Source organism: Amphiura filiformis, chromosome 5 (assembly GCF_039555335.1).
Source record: "Amphiura filiformis chromosome 5, Afil_fr2py, whole genome shotgun sequence".
Lineage (NCBI taxonomy): Eukaryota > Metazoa > Echinodermata > Ophiuroidea > Amphilepidida > Amphiuridae > Amphiura > Amphiura filiformis.
The window spans coordinates 32,028,261-32,046,269 of record NC_092632.1 but is presented as its reverse complement, the minus strand read 5'-3'; the positions used below and the strand labels follow the sequence as shown (position 1 = coordinate 32,046,269).

General features: G+C 36.5%; 1 protein-coding gene across 4 annotated transcripts in view; it reads left to right on the top strand.

The window, feature by feature from the left end:
- LOC140152984 (D-glutamate cyclase, mitochondrial-like) overlaps positions 1–17,730 on the top strand; it is a 28,963-nt gene extending 11,233 nt beyond the window's left edge. Inside the window, exons 2-11 of one of the 4 annotated variants that reach the window (XM_072175554.1) lie at positions 1,466–1,642; positions 2,080–2,233; positions 3,015–3,213; positions 7,748–7,898; positions 8,609–8,731; positions 10,584–10,793; positions 11,649–11,909; positions 13,665–13,922; positions 14,495–14,769; positions 15,444–17,730. In XM_072175554.1, the coding sequence (XP_072031655.1) occupies positions 1,498–1,642; positions 2,080–2,233; positions 3,015–3,213; positions 7,748–7,898; positions 8,609–8,731; positions 10,584–10,793; positions 11,649–11,909; positions 13,665–13,922; positions 14,495–14,769; positions 15,444–15,590 (1,923 nt within the window). In that variant the 5' untranslated portion in view covers positions 1,466–1,497 and the 3' untranslated portion in view covers positions 15,591–17,730. Of the gene's footprint in view, positions 1–1,465; positions 1,643–2,079; positions 2,234–2,768; positions 2,968–3,014; positions 3,214–7,747; positions 7,899–8,608; positions 8,732–10,583; positions 10,794–11,648; positions 11,910–13,664; positions 13,923–14,494; positions 14,770–15,443 lie in introns of all 4 variants that reach the window. The other 3 variants (XM_072175553.1, XM_072175555.1, XM_072175556.1) reach the window with 3 other exon arrangements.
- The last annotated feature ends 279 nt before the right edge of the window (positions 17,731–18,009 follow it).

Sequence of the window (18,009 nt, the reverse complement as noted above, 5' to 3'; positions counted from 1 at the left end):
TCAATGGGAATGTCATCTTTAAAGGCCTACAACTCAAAAACATTCCTGGCGACTTGTTCCGGGTTTTGTTGGAGCTGGTCACATTTTTGACTCAGCCTGTTAGTAGTCCAAATCCAACAAAATATTCACTTAAACTGACATGATGGTGTTCTGGGTCTGAACTGGTTTGCTTCTAAATGTTGATGGCAAACTGGACAAAGAAGCATGTGGAAGGCTGTTGATAAGCATTAGCAAAATGTTGATAAAGACTTGTGCCAGTTATCATTCATAAATTAACCTTTGAACCGGAGGTGTTGGCTCCACTAAACATGTCCCTTATTTGTTTGCTTTGTGCGATAACACAAATAAGTGATAAAAGTAAATAAATTGACCCGGAGATGGTGGCTCTGCTAATACATTTATGGGGTACAGTTACCGAATAGGGTGCAACTTGCTAGACTTGAGTCCAGTCCACGTTTACGGAGTTTAGGGTTAGGGTTTAGGTTTGGGATAGGGCAGTCTTATAATAAGACTAGTAGAGTTGCACCCTATTCAGCAATTGCTCCAGCAACCATTCATCGGATGGAGGAGTAACCACCTTGTCATTCTGTCTCACAGAAATAAATTATGAATTTGTCAAAATGGTATTTAAAAAAAAATCGAGTTTCTGATTTCCAGATTTTTTTCTGAATTCCAAATTGATCAGGTTGCCTCTAAGTCTAAATAACGATTAGTTTATTGATAATCTGTCATTTGTTATGTAGTACATGTATAAGAGATGGTGCCGGATGAAACCATTCCCTCAGTTCCGTTATTAAATATGGTGTTCATTCTTGTGCCAATCAGCCCATGTGTGAATCATAATGTTGTTGTCCTGATGATACTTGAGTGTTTGGATATCGGGAACAGCTCTGACAGGTCTTTTGTCTACCTGTCTGTTTATAAACAGGAAAGGAGGACACAAATTGTACTTCTTGCGAATAAACACTCAAAATGTGTGCACTTGATAGTAAGATGTGCAACGTGCCCCAGACGCCACCCTTAGGGGGCGCCAAATTGACGAATTCAGCATCGATTCTGCGCCCCTCCAAGCGATGAAAGTCCAAATTTTCGCGCGCTTCGCACACATTTCAGCACAAAGCCAATTGAAAGAACATTTTAAGACCGAATTTCAACTTCTGATAACCAAAATTAATTAGTGGTAGGCCTTAATTTCATGTGCTCCGTGCGCAATTCTTTCAAGAATTGGGAGGGGGCATTATTGCATCCTTAGCCCTGGGCGCCACAACCCCTAGCTACGCCACTGCCCGCGTCAAGATATTCTCCGGTGGGGGTAGGGGCGCTTGCTTTTGTTTCTTGCCCCGGGCACTACCAACCCTAGTTACGCCACTGTGTGGAGTAACCCCACTTACCGCAGTTTAACTAGTGTGGCAATTTTTCAACAACTACACATTTCTTGACAGTTACACTTAACTTTTCATTGCAGTGCAATTGTGATTACTCAAGCTGAGACCAAGGATGACAGCAAGTGGAATGAGTGATCATGGTACCAAGAGAGTCGGTGGTTACCAAGAATGGATGGAGAATGCACCACCTATTGATGTGCGTCAATATTTCCGCCAGGGATATGAATTCAAGGAGGCTACTGCTGGTGTTTGTAAAGGTGCAGTAAAGATGGCAACAAATGTTTTATTTAAACTGCATTAAAAGTGTAAATTGTAGGGGTGGAATTCACAGGTACCGGGTTATTGTCAGTCATGGTATCCTATGCAGTTTTATTCTATCATCATTCTTACGTCTGATTTTGCCTTTATCAGATTGTTTTGAGCTGTAATTCCAGTTGAAATTCATACACCCCCTGTGGTAGACATGATGTTAATCTTCAACACAGGGAGTGTGAATGTCAAATAGGTTACATGAATGGGTGATTCCTTTTGAAATCTACACCCTCTACATGTCTATGTAGGAGATTAATGTCATGTCTTCCATACAGGGTGTATAGATATTAACTGGAATAGCCCATTGGAAATGACTTATTTGAGCTAATTGATTAATTTGTAAAGCAGATGTAGGTCAAATATTCAATTTCTTTGTTTACAGGGTATCTTCAAGCTAATCTGACAATGCTTCACAAGTCAATTGCATCAAATTTTGCTGAGTTTTGCTGCGCTAACTCTGGCCCATTACCTATCGTCTTCCAGTCGAATGTGGGACAATTTTCAGCTCCGAAAATTGCACAGGATTCTGATATAAGGTGAGCAATGTGAAACAGAGTGGGACTTTGTATGGACAGTGCATACAATGCATAGTAGGATACCATACGATGTGAGATGCCATAATTGACACTACATGTATAATACATTCTTAAACACTTGAGAACGGCCCTGCAATCTTATTGGTTCTTACCCTTGTGATATGACACGATATCACATGGGTCAGCACCAGGGCTGTAAACTCCCACGCATTGGCCGTGAGTCTCACGCAAAATGAGTGACATCATTATGTTTGGCGTGAAACAACTCGTCTTCACCTTGTATAAATACCAACATTTATTTATTTATTTATTTATATCAGCTGGTAGTTTATGCAGGTGTTTATGGCAACATAGCATTCTACTCCCCACCCCCTTAAATTGCAATAGACTGCTAATGTCCCCTGATGGGCAATTTGTTAAAAAAAACAAAAACAAGCATGACTTCACTGCATGACTCTAAAGTGTCTATCCTGTGTATGCAATACATACAATTCTGCATCATCTATCATCTCATCTCTCTTTTGCAACTTTTCAGAACTGATCTGCCAAGGTACAGAGTATTTGAAAATGGCATGGAAAGGCTAGAAGCAATAAATTTATTGAGTTATGGTGACAAAATGGATGATTTTGTTTTCTTCTATTTGGGCTGTTCATTTTCATTTGATAAGGCATTACTCCAAGCTGATATTCCTCTCAGATATTTAGAACAGAAGTGTAATGTTTCTATGTATACAGTAAGTATAATTTTGTATACATTACATTTATTGTATGACAATTACAGGTCAGATTTACCAAGATACAAAGTTTATACAAATGGAATAGAAACAAAAGAGGTGAAGGATCTACTGGACTTTGGTAAAAAGGTTAACAATTTTGTATCATTTTATGTGGGATGTTCATATTCATTTGATCTTGCATTGATTCAAAGTCACATACCTTTGAGATGTTTGGAGCAAGGCTGTGATGTGTCCACATTTAAGGTAACATATATGTGACTCCTCGCCACAACTGAGCCCGGATGTCGCCAGTGCCACTATTGAGATATGCTCCATCGAATTTAACAATAAACAATAGGAAAGAAAGGATTTATTGACTGTTTTATTGATTTTTCACTACTTAAATGTCAAGTACTATAGACATGATATACATCATTTTAAAGCTAATTTCAAGCAGAATATTTTGGTTGAATATCTCAAAAATGATGATTGGCGACATCCGGGCTCAGTTGTGGCGAGGAGTCACATATGGTAAATAGTGATGGTTTGAACTATGCGGTGGATACTAATGTCCTTAACAGGAGAAGAAGGCGGCATCTCTGAGACCCTTTTGTAGATACCCTTTTATAGACCTAGCTGAGATGATCCTTTTGTAGACTTTTCTTTTCCAGTAGTCTTAGGAATCCCTTGCAGTCATTTGTCTTTCTCAAGTGTGACTCTGTTTGGTGTTTGCTAGTTGATCTTTTTGGGGCGCCCTCTATGGAGGGGGCCCAGTATTGTCTTGGAATTGCAAATTGCTGTTATTTTGAGTCTTGCTAGATTTACTTCGCATCTGTTTCGCTTAAAGGTCCACAATCGTTGGCCTGGTCAACTGGCAACCTTGTCCTTATAGATCACACTGTCCTGTATACTTGTATACTTGTCTGGACTTTATGTGGTGTCTGGACTGACATGCCCTGGGTCACATAACTCAATTATGTAGTTCATTATTCCAGATGTGGTGGTGGACTTTTAAAAGTAGGCCCCCTATGTGCTTAGAATAAATAACACAACTAACTTGGTTTTGATTGATTGATTGATTTATTCTTTCTTTATCCAGGGTAACCTCTTCAGTATCTTGTACTGATCTCCAAGAAGGCCCTGCACTTAATTACAAAATATACAATACTTAATAAATAACATGATAATCAAAACAAAGCTTATACTTTCTAATACAGAAATAATGGAAACAAGGAAAACATATAACAACACAACCTAAAAAACAGTGGTATAAAATGGATCTGAAAATACACATACCAGACTAAAGATAAAACTGATCCTCTCGCTCTCTCTCTCCTCTCTCTCTCCTCTCTCTTTCTCTCTCGCTATCCCTCTCTCCCGCTCTCTCTCTCTCTCTCCCTCACCCCTCTTTCTGACACTCCCTGACTTTTCATCCCATCTATCAAACTTACACACCCTCACCCCTAGACACACACACCCCTGTACACTCATCACTCACTCATTACTTTGTTATGATCAATATATACTCTAGAAGAAAACTTTTTACAAGGATAGAAATATCCAGACTTTTTAAGAAAACATGTTAAATAGAACATTGAGCAAATACATTGTTAAACATATGAAGGTTCACTGACTCATAATTACTTCGTACATCAGGTGGAAGTTTGTTCCATGCCTTGGCACCTCTATAATGAAAAGTACGCTTACCCTGATTATTGCTCCAAAGTGGGACAATAAAGGTTTTAGAAATTTGACTACGCGTAGATTTACCATGCATAGACTCTGTAAATGAAAATTTGGAACTCAGATAATTTGGAGCAAGACCTTTCAGACATTTAAAAACTACAATGAGGAGATGGTTTTCCCATCTTTTATCAAGTTTAAACCAATTTAGAGAATGCATTAAATCAACTATAGGAGTTCTAATGTCGGCATTGAGCAGAAATCTAGCAAGTCTATTGTGAAGAATCTGGAGAGAGTTGGATAAATCAGCATTACAGTTTGACCATACAGTACTACAATAGTCAAAATGGGGCATTACAAGTGCATTGGCAAGCATATTTAAAGTTTTAGGAGGAAGATAATATTTTACTCTACAAATAATACCAATACGCTTGGAGATATTATTTGATACAAAGGTTACATGATCATTCCAACTTAATTTTGGGTCAAGTACAACACCCAAATACTTAAATGTTTCAACCTTTTCAATATCATTATTTGCATGAGAAAGTGAAATATCATCAAATTTGTTGAGAACATGATTAGTACCAAAGACCATGAGTTTTGTGTGATGTTATTACTGTTTACTAATATGTTTTGGACGCAAGTAAAGTATACAGTGGGAATTAACGCTTAAATACGAAATGAATGAAAATGCCTTTTAGGTCTACTATATGGTAGAAATGTAATTTTCTACTATATATCTGTGGGCGGCGCCATAGAAACAACATTAGTATAGCCATAAACCCCTCCTTTTTACAGGAGCACCATCGGGAAATTGAACCTGATTTTTAAGTTTTTTCATTGACAATTCACTTTCAATAAACGCCCCCTTTTGGAAAAATGCAACACCCCGGGGCGTTTATTACAAACAATACAGTATTTGTAATGTTAACACCCAATTTGAATCAGTTCATTGTGCTTGTAGGATAACAGCAATTTTGTATTAAGGGAACTGGAATGAGCGTTTTAAGCGTTTCGACAGTATTTTTGGTGGGACATGAGAGCACATCAGACATATCGAATTGCATTCTGATTACGAAGAAGGTCTTTCTGATATCAAATAATTTTCATTTTTTGAAATTCATGATATAATACAAATTTTATGACAAATTATTAAAATTTGATATTTTTCACATTTTTGATATATAACAGTCTTTGAAGTAAATTTTATAAATCTAATGATATATTCTTAAAGTGTATGTAGCTGGGAGGAAAAGCTGACGATCAATTGAAACTTTTGACCTTTCATATTGAAGATATGGATTTTTTTCCCCAAAAGACCTAATTTTTTTTTGTTTTTTTTGAAAAAAATCCATATCTTCAGTATGAAAGGTCAAAATTTTCAATTGATCATCGGCTTTTCATCCCACCTACATACACTTTAAGTATAAATCATCAGATTTATAAAGTTTACTTTGAGTACGTTAAATATCAAAAATATCAATTTTTAATGATTTGCCATAAAATGTGTATTACATTGCGAATTTCAAAAAAATCAAAATTATTTGATGATCGACGGGCGAATGGTATTTCACTAATAAGAGACCTCGCCTTTCCGAACTTTGGTCTTAGCTGAATGGGCTTTCATTTCGTTCTTTTCATAAATAATATTCTCAAACAGTTTAATATATCACAATTGTGATGCACGATTTAAAATCTTTATGGTGAAAATGCAGTAAAATATATCCACACCAAACAGCAATCCCCGCTTATTAGTGTATTGCATTTCCAGTTAGTGTATTGGAAACAAATCCTGCATTTTACCTGATAACAAATCAAATTTTCTTGTAATGGCAACACTATATGGGGTACTGAGCATGCACAGATTGCATAAACGTGTATGAATGGAAACGCTGCGGTATCTCATATCGTGTACTTAATATGCTTAGCCTGAGTCGCTCGGCCTATCTCGAACAAAATCGCCATGCGTAGCTTTTGAAGAAAGAGTGATAGCACGGCAATTTTTGACACAAAGATATAGGATGATGACGCTGTGCCCGTCACTTTCACACCCAACCATTTACACATCCTGTCACACCCATGTCACACCCGGCGCTTTCGCGTAAGTCCTAACTCATTACGACAGCAAACACCGCTGGGGGTGGAATGCACAGCACAGGGCCCAAAATATCTCATAGCTGCTGCGCGCGTTTGTTTTGCTGTGCACATTTCTCTTTAAGAAATTGGCTAATTGTTGTTTTTGTTTTCTTTAGGCCTACAAAAATATTGGTAAAAGATGATGTTAAAAGAATTTTGTTGGAACAACTATAATAATAGGCCTATGCCTACGTGATAACAATTTAAATTAGTGACAATATTTCATTATGTAACAGAGTATCTTCTCTGATATAATAATTATGTTTATAGGACTATCAATAACATTGTAAATAAGAAATCAGATTCTGAACTCATATCAACCCAGGCTCCACAGCAGAAAGGACCAAGCCGTGCAAAAAAGAAACAACTATTATCATAGTTGGCTCAGTGCATGATGGTCTCCCGTAGAACACCCATAGGCCCCAAACTAAAATTGTGTTGAAACTAATGTAGGCATATTTTGCATTTTCACTCTACCTAGGTAGTGAACACTCTTTCAAGTGTACATTTCGCTATATTGGATATTAGGCTATGCATGATATGGGGCTGTAGACTTAGTAGGGCCTATATTGAACTAATTAAAAATATTCGGTGTAGAATAGTCATCCAGTAAATAACATATAAGGTAAATTTAAATCGAATTCTGGAAATAAAATTTGCAACTTGCATGCGACAGTTGCGTCTGGTAACTCCGAACTTCATCAGGCATCTGATTGGTCACATGACAAACGATGGGGAAGCTTTTCTGGAATCTACCGGCAGATGAGTACATTCCACAGCCCTTAATTTACCCTCCCATTTGTAGTACGACAGTGCTTAATTGTACTACAGTCTGTGTTTTGTATTGCCACAATAATACTGTATGTGAAGTAAGCAGTATTTTAATGTTTTTGCATGCAAGTTTAGCCAGAGTAGATATGCTTCACCACAAAAGTATTTTAGTAACATTATTAATTACTGTGTTTTACATTTTAAGACAAATATCAAGTGTCATGCAGTAGGCGAATTTGACTGTTACCAAGTAGTTTCAATGCGACCTATACCACGCCAATTAGTGGAGAAAGCCTTCGGAGTGACACACCCAATGAGTGATGTCCATGGTGCACCTATTCACATTGGAAACCCAGGTTTGTAAAGATTGCACTATTTCTTGTAGTGATGAGCACACATCCGTTCTTATGTCCTTTGGAAGGAGTCAATATAATATATAAACAAGTATTAAGGGTAGACGAGGTATTGTTGGTCGAAGCAACCTAAAAATCGATTTTCATTATCTAGATCTAGCAAAAGTTTATTCTACAAATCGTATACTTTGCAAACTTGCTTAATTTATTGTTGTTAATGAGTTATGTACGTTTTACAAAAGTGTTGTTGTTTCAGCCCTCCTTACAACGTAACTCAAGAACCGCAGCACCTATAAAAGTATATCTGTGATATTTTAATTCTTCTACACGCTTTCGCTATGAATTGAGCAATGCAGTTTTTGCCAAAGCTCACTACCATTAAGTAAGATGCTGTGAACTACCAAATCACAACAGTTTAAAATAATTAATAACCTTAAACATGTGAAGAGATTCATCAGGTTTGTAGATAATTATAATTTGGAGTTTTCATATTACAAAACCAAACTTTTGAACACTGACCTGACAGTTTCGTATGTCTTATTATAACCTTAAACATGCTAAATAGAACATTTCAATTGTTTTGGGTAATGAATATAATGATTCAATGCAATGTTAGTTTTTCTTTCTAAGTAGTAGCTGAAAGTATAATATTATTATACTTTTCATTATTGGTTTCAGTATGGTATGGTATATACTTTGTATATTCCTTTCAGGTGCCATAGGTATTTCAGATGTTTTGAAGCCAGACTATGGGGATCCCAATCAGTTCCATTCAGATGACATCGCAGTCTTCTGGTCATGTGGCGTGACAGGCCTTGAGGCAGTCCTTTCTGCTAGTAAGACTGTTTAATACTCATGTACTTTTTTCTTGTTTGCAGTTGTCAGAAACCCAGATCAAGGTTCCATATAAATCATGATACCATCTTCAGTGTCAGATTGTGATACATGATGTGGCTCCATGAGGCTCTATGTTTTGAAACTAAGCAATCTTATTGTTTTGTTAAATTTCAATCATTAGCTAAAATAGGCATTGAAGATTTAGCAAAACCTGACTATATGGGGATTGCACCAGTTTTCATGGTGATGATATTGCTGTGTTTTGGTCTTGTGGTGCAACAGGTGTAGAAGCAGTTCTTTGTTCAAGTAAGATACAATGCTAGTTATACGAGGGTCATTAAGGGCTGGGGTATGAACATTTGGACAGTATTTTTTGTGGGAAGTGAGAGCACATCAGACATATCGAATTGCATTCTGAATACGAAGAATGTCCTTCTGATATCAAATAATTTTGATTTTTTGAAATTTGCGATGTAATACACATTTGATGGCAAATGATTAAAAATTGATATTTTTGATATCAAACAGTCCTCGAGTAAACTTTATAAATCTAATGACATGTACGTAAAGTGTATGTAGCTGGGATGAAAAGCCGACGATCAACTGAAAAATTTGACCTTTCGTATTGAAGATATGGATTTTTCCCCCAAAACACAAGAAAAAAATGTAGGTCTTTTTGGGAAAAAAATTGTACATCTTCAATATGAAAGGTCAAAATTTTCAATTGATCATCGGCTTTTCATCCCAGCTACATACACTTTACGTATATATCATTAGATTTATAAAGTTTACTTCCAGGTCTGTTAAATATCAAAAATTTAAAAATATCAAGTTTTAATAAATGGTCATAAAATTTGTATTATATCTAGAATTTCACAAAATTTAAATTATTTGATATCAGAAGGACATTCCTCGTATTCAGAATGCAATTTGATATGTCTGGTGTACTCTCAGCTCCCACAAAAATATGTGAAAACGTCCCTAATCGTTAATATCAGATCCCTTAAGGGTCACTAACATTTGTGTGTCTGTTGAACCCTTCAATGTTTTCTTCTCATATAAAACATGTTTTATTTTGTTTCGAAGTGCCAAGATATGTCAGCGAGCTCAAATAGGAACAAAATATTTATCCTGAGTAAGCAGTTGGACAACCACATCTTAAAAACATTTTTATGGAGATTATCTAAAGCTAAAATGTAATGCTTACTAAACTTTCAGCTTCAGTTTTTCACCATTTCTGACATACCAAACCTGTACTTATTCATCAAATAACTTTTATATTGTAGCCTAGATTTAACAGTATAATCATGGCTAATTTCAATGAAATCCATGCACCCCTATCAAAGGCATGGCCTTATTCTCCTGTAAAGTGAGTGTTGATATCAAATGGAGTCAACCATTTACTGTATTGTTTGTATTAAATCACCCCTCTAATAAATGTCCCTTCCAATTTTTCAATGATAAATTGACAAAATTTTTTGCATCAGTCATGTCAGTGATGATCGCTAAATTGCATGGACATTATTATTATTATTAATGAGACATTATTATGACTCAAACTTCTATCCAGTTCATTGCCTAAATTATGGTAGAATTTCACTGATTTTGTCAGATTCTTGTTTGATGATGTACTAACGGATGTAATTTTGTTGTATTTACCATGACTCTGCAATAATTATCAATCAAAATAATTCATCTGTGCTTCTAGAAGCTTGTTGGCTTCTCAGTTGTAATAAGTATTTATTTACCACTAAATCAACTTTTATCAGTCGATATCGGACTTTTGCCAATAATTGCAACAGGTACAAATGTATATTATACATTATACTTTTTTCTTTGTTTGATTTCTAGAACCACCTTTAGCATTCACACATTGCCCAGGTGGAATGTACATTTCTGACATGCCTATGGATCTGAGTAAATATCCAATCAACATAACAGACCCAACAGACCTACCCAAGGTCATCTCATTGATGGAGGAACCATTCCAAGCCAGTGTGGCATCAGAGGCTACTGTCAACAAAATTAAACAACTTGAGCAACTTGTCTTTGATGATCCAGGTAAGTTGATATGATTCATAGTGACTTTGTTAGAACTTGAAATTCATCTGTTATTTCATTATTATACTTAATTTGTATTGCCCATCTGGATTTGACCTTACAATCATTATGCAGGCTTTAGTAGAGGACTAGGCCTTCATTTTGTGATTTTAATAATGAAACTTTTACAACAACTATAAATATCATTTAGCATCTGTCAAAAGGCATTATACTGTTCCAAAATAGGTGATGGATGGGTGGGTGACTATTTAAGACACTGGTTAAGTACTTATGTGCAAGGACAATGTTATCTGGTAGTTTCATCAACCACTTTAAGCAATATTGTAACATTTAATATTTCATCTCGTAACATTTAACATTTCATCCACTTTCACTCCGTGTCCACCTTGCACACCCACTTTCAGTGTGTTTCACCTCACACACCCTATGAAGAGTTTACCGACCTGACAAACTGACATCCCACTTGAACTGTAAATCATCCACACTTTTTGCAGCACACCCCCACTGACACAATGCATTGTTGCAGCCACATCCAAAATAACAAAAATGATAAATAATATTGCAGATATTCAAAATATGAATTGAAATCAATTAAGCAGCTGTACCTAGCATGATTATTAAAAGTTGATGCAATGCTCTGTAAATACTGTTTTTCTCAGCACTTACAGGTTCTTGCACTTTACGCTTTACAAAATATTGGTATTGTTAAATTATTATTATTAAAATTATTATTATTTATTATTATAGAATGCAGTTATCTATTATGCGCTCTATTGATCAGATTTATCAGCTAAAAATGAATGCATATGAAATATATAGGCCTAAATTGTTCTTTGTTTTTCTAAATTATCAAAGGTAAACGACATCTAGAAGACTTGCTGGTTCCAGATGATTTACTCAAATCAGCGCTAGCTATGTCCCATTCATCATCAGTACTCATCACAACAGGATTTCCATGTGTTTTAGGCGGCACAAATCCTTATGAAAATGATGGTTTATCAGGGGCCATTACAATAGCAACCATCTTACAAGCGTTGAAGATAAAAGTCACTTTGGTAGTGGAAAAAGGACTTTACAATCTGATGAAGCAAGTTGCACAGTCGTTGTTGGCAGGAGGTAAGACATGATCTGTACATGATACACCGTGTTCCATTCAGATATAACAAATGTGATGCCAGGCATCTAACTGTATGTAGTTGGTTATCGTTGCACACTACATGTACAGAGACTGAATAAAAACAAATCACTGAAATTTGACACATGTATGGGCTTCTGCTGAGGTATACCAATTAACCAGGTGCTAAATGATGCATGGCATACAATGGGATCAGCAGAGCATCCAGTATGAGTTCCTGTGTGATGTATACAACTGGTTGCTCCAGGATGGCAGGGTACCATAGATGATAAAATATATAGATCATTCACCAACAGGTAAAGTTCCAATGATTTGTATGCTGAGAATTCTTTAGGACTGATTTCTCAAACGTGTATGTCTAACAAATCACACACACATCATTTGTGGCTATCATGGAGCTGTTTTGGCTATTATTATCAACTCTATGGTGCCTATGTATGTTATACACAAAATGTTAAGACTGTGCTTTGAAAAAAATGGAAATACTGGGGCATGGAATGATTGGCACTCATTAACAGATGATGCTGAACTTTGCCTGTAGGTGAATGGTCTGTATATTTTTTGTCTGTGAGTTGTACCTTATGGTAAAGCCACATACATGCCTATAATATTTTTTGCTGGTGATATCCTTCTAGGACTGAAAGTGAAAGTTTTTTGATTTTGCTACTCTATCAGTCCGGCAACCTTTCATTTTACCACTAGTATTTGATATTCATGTAATAGTATGGGAACCTGAACAAAATATCAAAGATCCCCTATCCCTCAGCAACTGCCTGACCTTGGTTCTACAATATTTACAGGTTAACAAACTCTGAAAAATCAATGCTTTGTTGTAAGCATGGGTCCAACAGAAATTTGATTAGTAAAGTCAGAGCAGATTTATGAACTGAGCAGCTTAACAATTTGATGTGATAATTACTCAAGAAGTGACTTTACAAGTCTTGTTTACATTCATTATAACTTGCCTTTTTATACCAGATAGCTGAAGCCAAATTTGATTGAGGTATGGAAGCCAAAAATGCATTAAACTAAACTCATTGTAACATTTGTAATATGTGACACGATCTGGTCGTGGGGGGCTAAGATAATGCAAAAATATGAAGTGAAAAACAATAAAATACATAAGAAAATACACATCACAAAACCTCATAACTTTAGAACCAACTATGCTAGACCTTTTGTGTTTTCAGTATATGATAGCCTAATGTTACTACAAGGTAATAATTATAGCAACTCAATTGTCAAAAATGCCTCCTTTGGCCCCCATGGAGCAGATTGTGTCACATATGACGTTGAAGAGTTGCATTTGTAGGATTGTCCCAAATCCAAATTTTTACTTGCTATTTCTTAGCTTTCAATGGCAGGATATGCCATTTTGATCACAGCCACAGGTGCTTTCATACACACATTGTACTACAGGAACAAGACTACCAATACCTGTAGATGCAGTTAGTCTGGGAAGCATCTGTGAACAATTGGCATACCTGCCATTGAAAGCAAAGAAATAGTGATGAGTAAAAATTTAGATTTGTCTATCAAACAATTCACCTATCAGTCATAGTTACAAGATGGATTTGAATGCAAAATTCTTTGAAGATGTGATACTTTAGTACGTTTATACTTGTCAAAGAATTGATAAGAAATATCAACATTCCTTCATCCTATAATGACATGTAGTGTACCCTTTTGCCAAGGCGGGATTGAAATCTAATTTGTGATTTCCATTCCTCTTCCAGGTTTAACAAAGGAAGAACTCCCTGTTTTGCAGTATCCACAGCCCAACACATCAGCTTGCATGGAATCAGCAAGGGACTTTCTTACACATGATGATGGTATAACACCCAAGTATGACCACCTGGTGGCAATAGAGCGTACAGGTCAGGGGTCAGATGGCAAACATCATACAATGCATGACAGGGATGTTAGCCATTTGGTGGATTCATCAGACTATCTTTTTGAGGTGGCATCAGAACTTCCTCTGGTGTTTACAACTGGTAAGGAGACATAACATAATAGTGTCATCTCTATCGAGGTTGGCCATATATACCAAAAGTAAAACATTTCGGCCAAATTTTACATAAATGTTGTTACAACTTTTCACCATATTTCTGGTAAATTTAGTTCGGGGGTTATTTTTTTGGAAAAAATAATCCATCCATATACTAAAACTGGTTTAGAAAAAGGGGTCATTGGTATACCAAAAGGCCAATCATGTGACCCATATTTGCGGCACATCCTCATATGGTCATTTGTACTGAGCTCCTCCCCCTGCTCTTAGATCTAAAAAGGCTGGCCATGCACCACCTTTGCTGATCATTATACTGTAAAACCTTGTCTACAAGCATACATAGCGTTTTTGATGAAAGCTCAATTAATATGAAACAAGGGTGAATATATATCCAAAACCATAGATTGGTCTTACAATAATACTTGTTTGTATATGCTTGGATCTGTAATTTATTTGCTCAAACTCCATAATGGCGCATGGATTAATTTAGCTTTCATTAGAAGCACTCTATATGCTAATAGACACAGTTTTATGGTATTGCTATCCTACATATTTCAGGTATAGGAGATGGCGGTAATGAAGTTGGCATGGGCAAGGTGTTTGACAAGATTGTCAAGACTGTTCCAAAGGGAGCCTCCATTGCATGCAAGACATCTACCGATTATCTCATCACAGCAGGACTCTGTGACTGGGGAGGTTTTGCATTATCCATGGCACTATACTTGCTGAGAGTGTGCCCTATTCATGACAGGTACCAGAGAAGAGCTGTTGGGTTTCCACCTACTAAGGAAGACAAAGCTGAGTTTAGAGAAGCTGTAATCTCTGTTGACAAGGTAAAAAATATGCAAATAAACAAGCTTGACTTCAAGGTGTTATGCAAGTATTTCTTATACTTGGTACCTGTGCATTTATCTTTATTTCTCAGTTATCCAGTTGGAGAACCCTCATTGGATAACTATGGGTTTGAGTTTTAACCTCAGCACCAGGTAGCCAGGATATTTTGTGGGGTTGCAGATTTTCTAAATGCAGACATTTTTCAAAAGAAAATCTTCATTCTGGACAAAAACAGATCTTTATCCCCTCTGTACATTGATTTTTTGAACATATATTTTAGACAAATTTAACAGAAAGTTCATGATTTGTGGTATATTTATCTAACATTTTGATATTTTTGGCCCAATTGTGCAATTAATTTTTGACAAAGAAAGCAGATCTTTTGCTGATTTATGGGGGGGGGGTGCACCCTTGGCTACAGGTCTGCTTGGCACCTTACGTGTTATGCCTTGATACTCAGTACTGTCGACAGTCGAATGTAAATTAAAATGCAATTATTCTATGTAGAGTTTCCCTGATTGGTGCATGCAGTGATCTCTGGGTTGTAAGAAGTTTTATAATAGACTTTATTTCATAGGTTTTTAAACTGAGTTCTATGATGCCCTGTCATTGAATTTTGCAAAATGATATCAACTGATGCAGTAAATCTCTTTCTTTTATCCTTTAATTTCAGGCAAGGGAACTGCTGGAGTGTCTTCAGAAGCATGGATTCAGAGATGGAATATCTGGGTGTAGTGCCTTGACGGTAGACACACTTCCGTTTGAGGGAATCGTAGATGACAAAATCAAACAAATGCTAGATATTCTGCCAAAAGCTTAAAACTTCAACCAAAGAATCAAGAATGCTGCTGCTATAAAATGTGTGTGATGGAGAAATGAATTTTGTTTGCCAAATCCAACAATCTGAAATTTACTAAAATACTTGGCTTTCGCAATCTTATCTGACAACTGATTTTGTCATGTGTAACATGATGGGGTTACACGTATGTAATTTTTAACAGGACATCTAAATGCCAGGCATAATAGTTTGACGTCGTTGCAAGCGATTTTCCGTTATGACAGGCATGATGTTTTCACTTCTTCTCAGCTTTGATTTTCCGCTAATCTTTGTTCAGGGATTTGGTGTCCTTCTCAACATTTTCTTCTCAGAAGATTAGCTGTTGCTGAAGACGATAATGGAATATCTGCATCTTTCGCAGCAGAAAATCACCCACAAGACGTCAAACTAGAGCTCAGCCTAATACAACCAAATACCCAGTCTCGCAACCCTGTGCTGAACTCAAAGCACAATTATAGATGATTGTGCTTAACAGATTATCAGAGCAGATATGAGATTGGTTCAATGTAGCACTATTGTTAGAATATTACAATCTACAGGAGCGATTCAAAATAGGGTGATTTTACATTAACAGGCCTGTAGACGCCAGTGATGGGGGGGGGGGAAGCCATTAATTTCATGTTGCCAAATATCTGCTATTTGTGAAATAGTTTTCATGCTGCCAAATATCTGCCTAATTGAGAAATTGACTTCATGTTGCCAAATATCGACATTATTTGAGAAATACAAATCACTGATTATATATATTATTATATAGAACTGTAGAGAATTTATTAAGTGATAACTAATGTGGTGGAAGAGACCATGTCATTTTAAACAGATAAATATTGTATAATTGGATAATATTTGGTGCTGATTTTATATCATGGTAGTTATAAAAACCATGCAGTTTATTCATTGATAGTGTATTTTGAATTCTATCAAATAGTATCACCTAAGGTTGGTACATGTCAGTACTAGTTTCGAAAAATGTTGTGAACAATTTGTTCTAAAAATGGGCTATTCCAGTTGAAAGACATGACCTTGATCTCCCACACAGGGAGTGTGAATTTCAAATTTTAAACCCGAATGGTGACTATTTGAAATCTACACCCCCTGTGTGAAAGATTTAAGGTCATGGCTTCCATAGAGGGTGCATGATTCCAACTGGAATTGACATTTGGTGGTCAAGCAAAATTAGTCGCATGTTGGGAATATTGATTTTGAGGTATAGCCAATTTACCTTTCTTTGTATTTTATTGTTCTGAACTATAGACCACTTGACATGTGACGGCATTGCCCGGCAGTATGCACGCAAATTAAAGGCAATTTCCATTGTTTTTTGCCCTGCAGTGTGCGTACGCATCGTAGTTTGCTCATGGCATGTGCATTTTAAATCGATAGACCAGTCCCTCGCCTTTGTTGATAAACAATGATGTCAAGTGGTCTATACTAAAATAGCCATATCTTGGGAACCGTTAGTCTAATTTTGAATTTATGATGGCTTTTCAGAAAAATAAAGCTCAAAGCATGGCTTGTGTAATGAAATTAAAAACTGACTTTGATTTTGATCAACATTAGACTCATTTAGCTTGATTACATTTTTTATGCTCTAATAATTAATTCGAAATCTGTGTTACAAATGGATAATAGGTTATATATTTTAAAGAAAAGTTTAAATTTGTATATCTTCGCTAAACGACAAAGTGATAAAGGATCAAGGCTGATAAAGTACTATCACATTCATCTATTATACTAGATTTCGCGGTTCTCGGGTTGGGCGGTTCTCGTGATAGGCCTATCTCTAATATTACCCAACGCCTGTTACCTATAATACTTGTCCTGACCTATACGATATAAATGTCTCTCAATGATTAAGACACAACTATCAACTCTGTTTTGTAGCTGTGACGCTTACTTCGGACCCTATAATCTGAAAACCCATCGTTCGCCTCTTCCAAACCCTGTCCTGCAACCACATCGGAGGACCCAAAAATACACCGAAATTTTAGTAGTGTCTAGATGTAGGCCGTCAATTCAATCGGGAGAAATGTGAACGCAAACGGGTATGTTAATCATGTCTTTAAAATAGGCCTATTGGTCCGATGAGATGCACCTGTTAGTCACTGTAATACTTTCCGATGCTCGCTTTTCGCCCGTCCGGTACTCCGCAGCACTACGCGAGAGCCCACAGCGCCTACACGCGATACGCACCAAGCAGCCTCGCGTTATCGCATCCGCGAAAGCACGCGTTAGCGAACCACGCGCCACCGATAGCGCCATGGACAGAGGACAGACACGCCATAATTAGTATTAAGATATAATTGAAATATTGTGGAAGTTTATAATAAATATTTTTACATTGCTAAGTTGCTATCACATTTGAGTGTCATTGTATGGTTGTCTTGTTGCTCACTGGGAT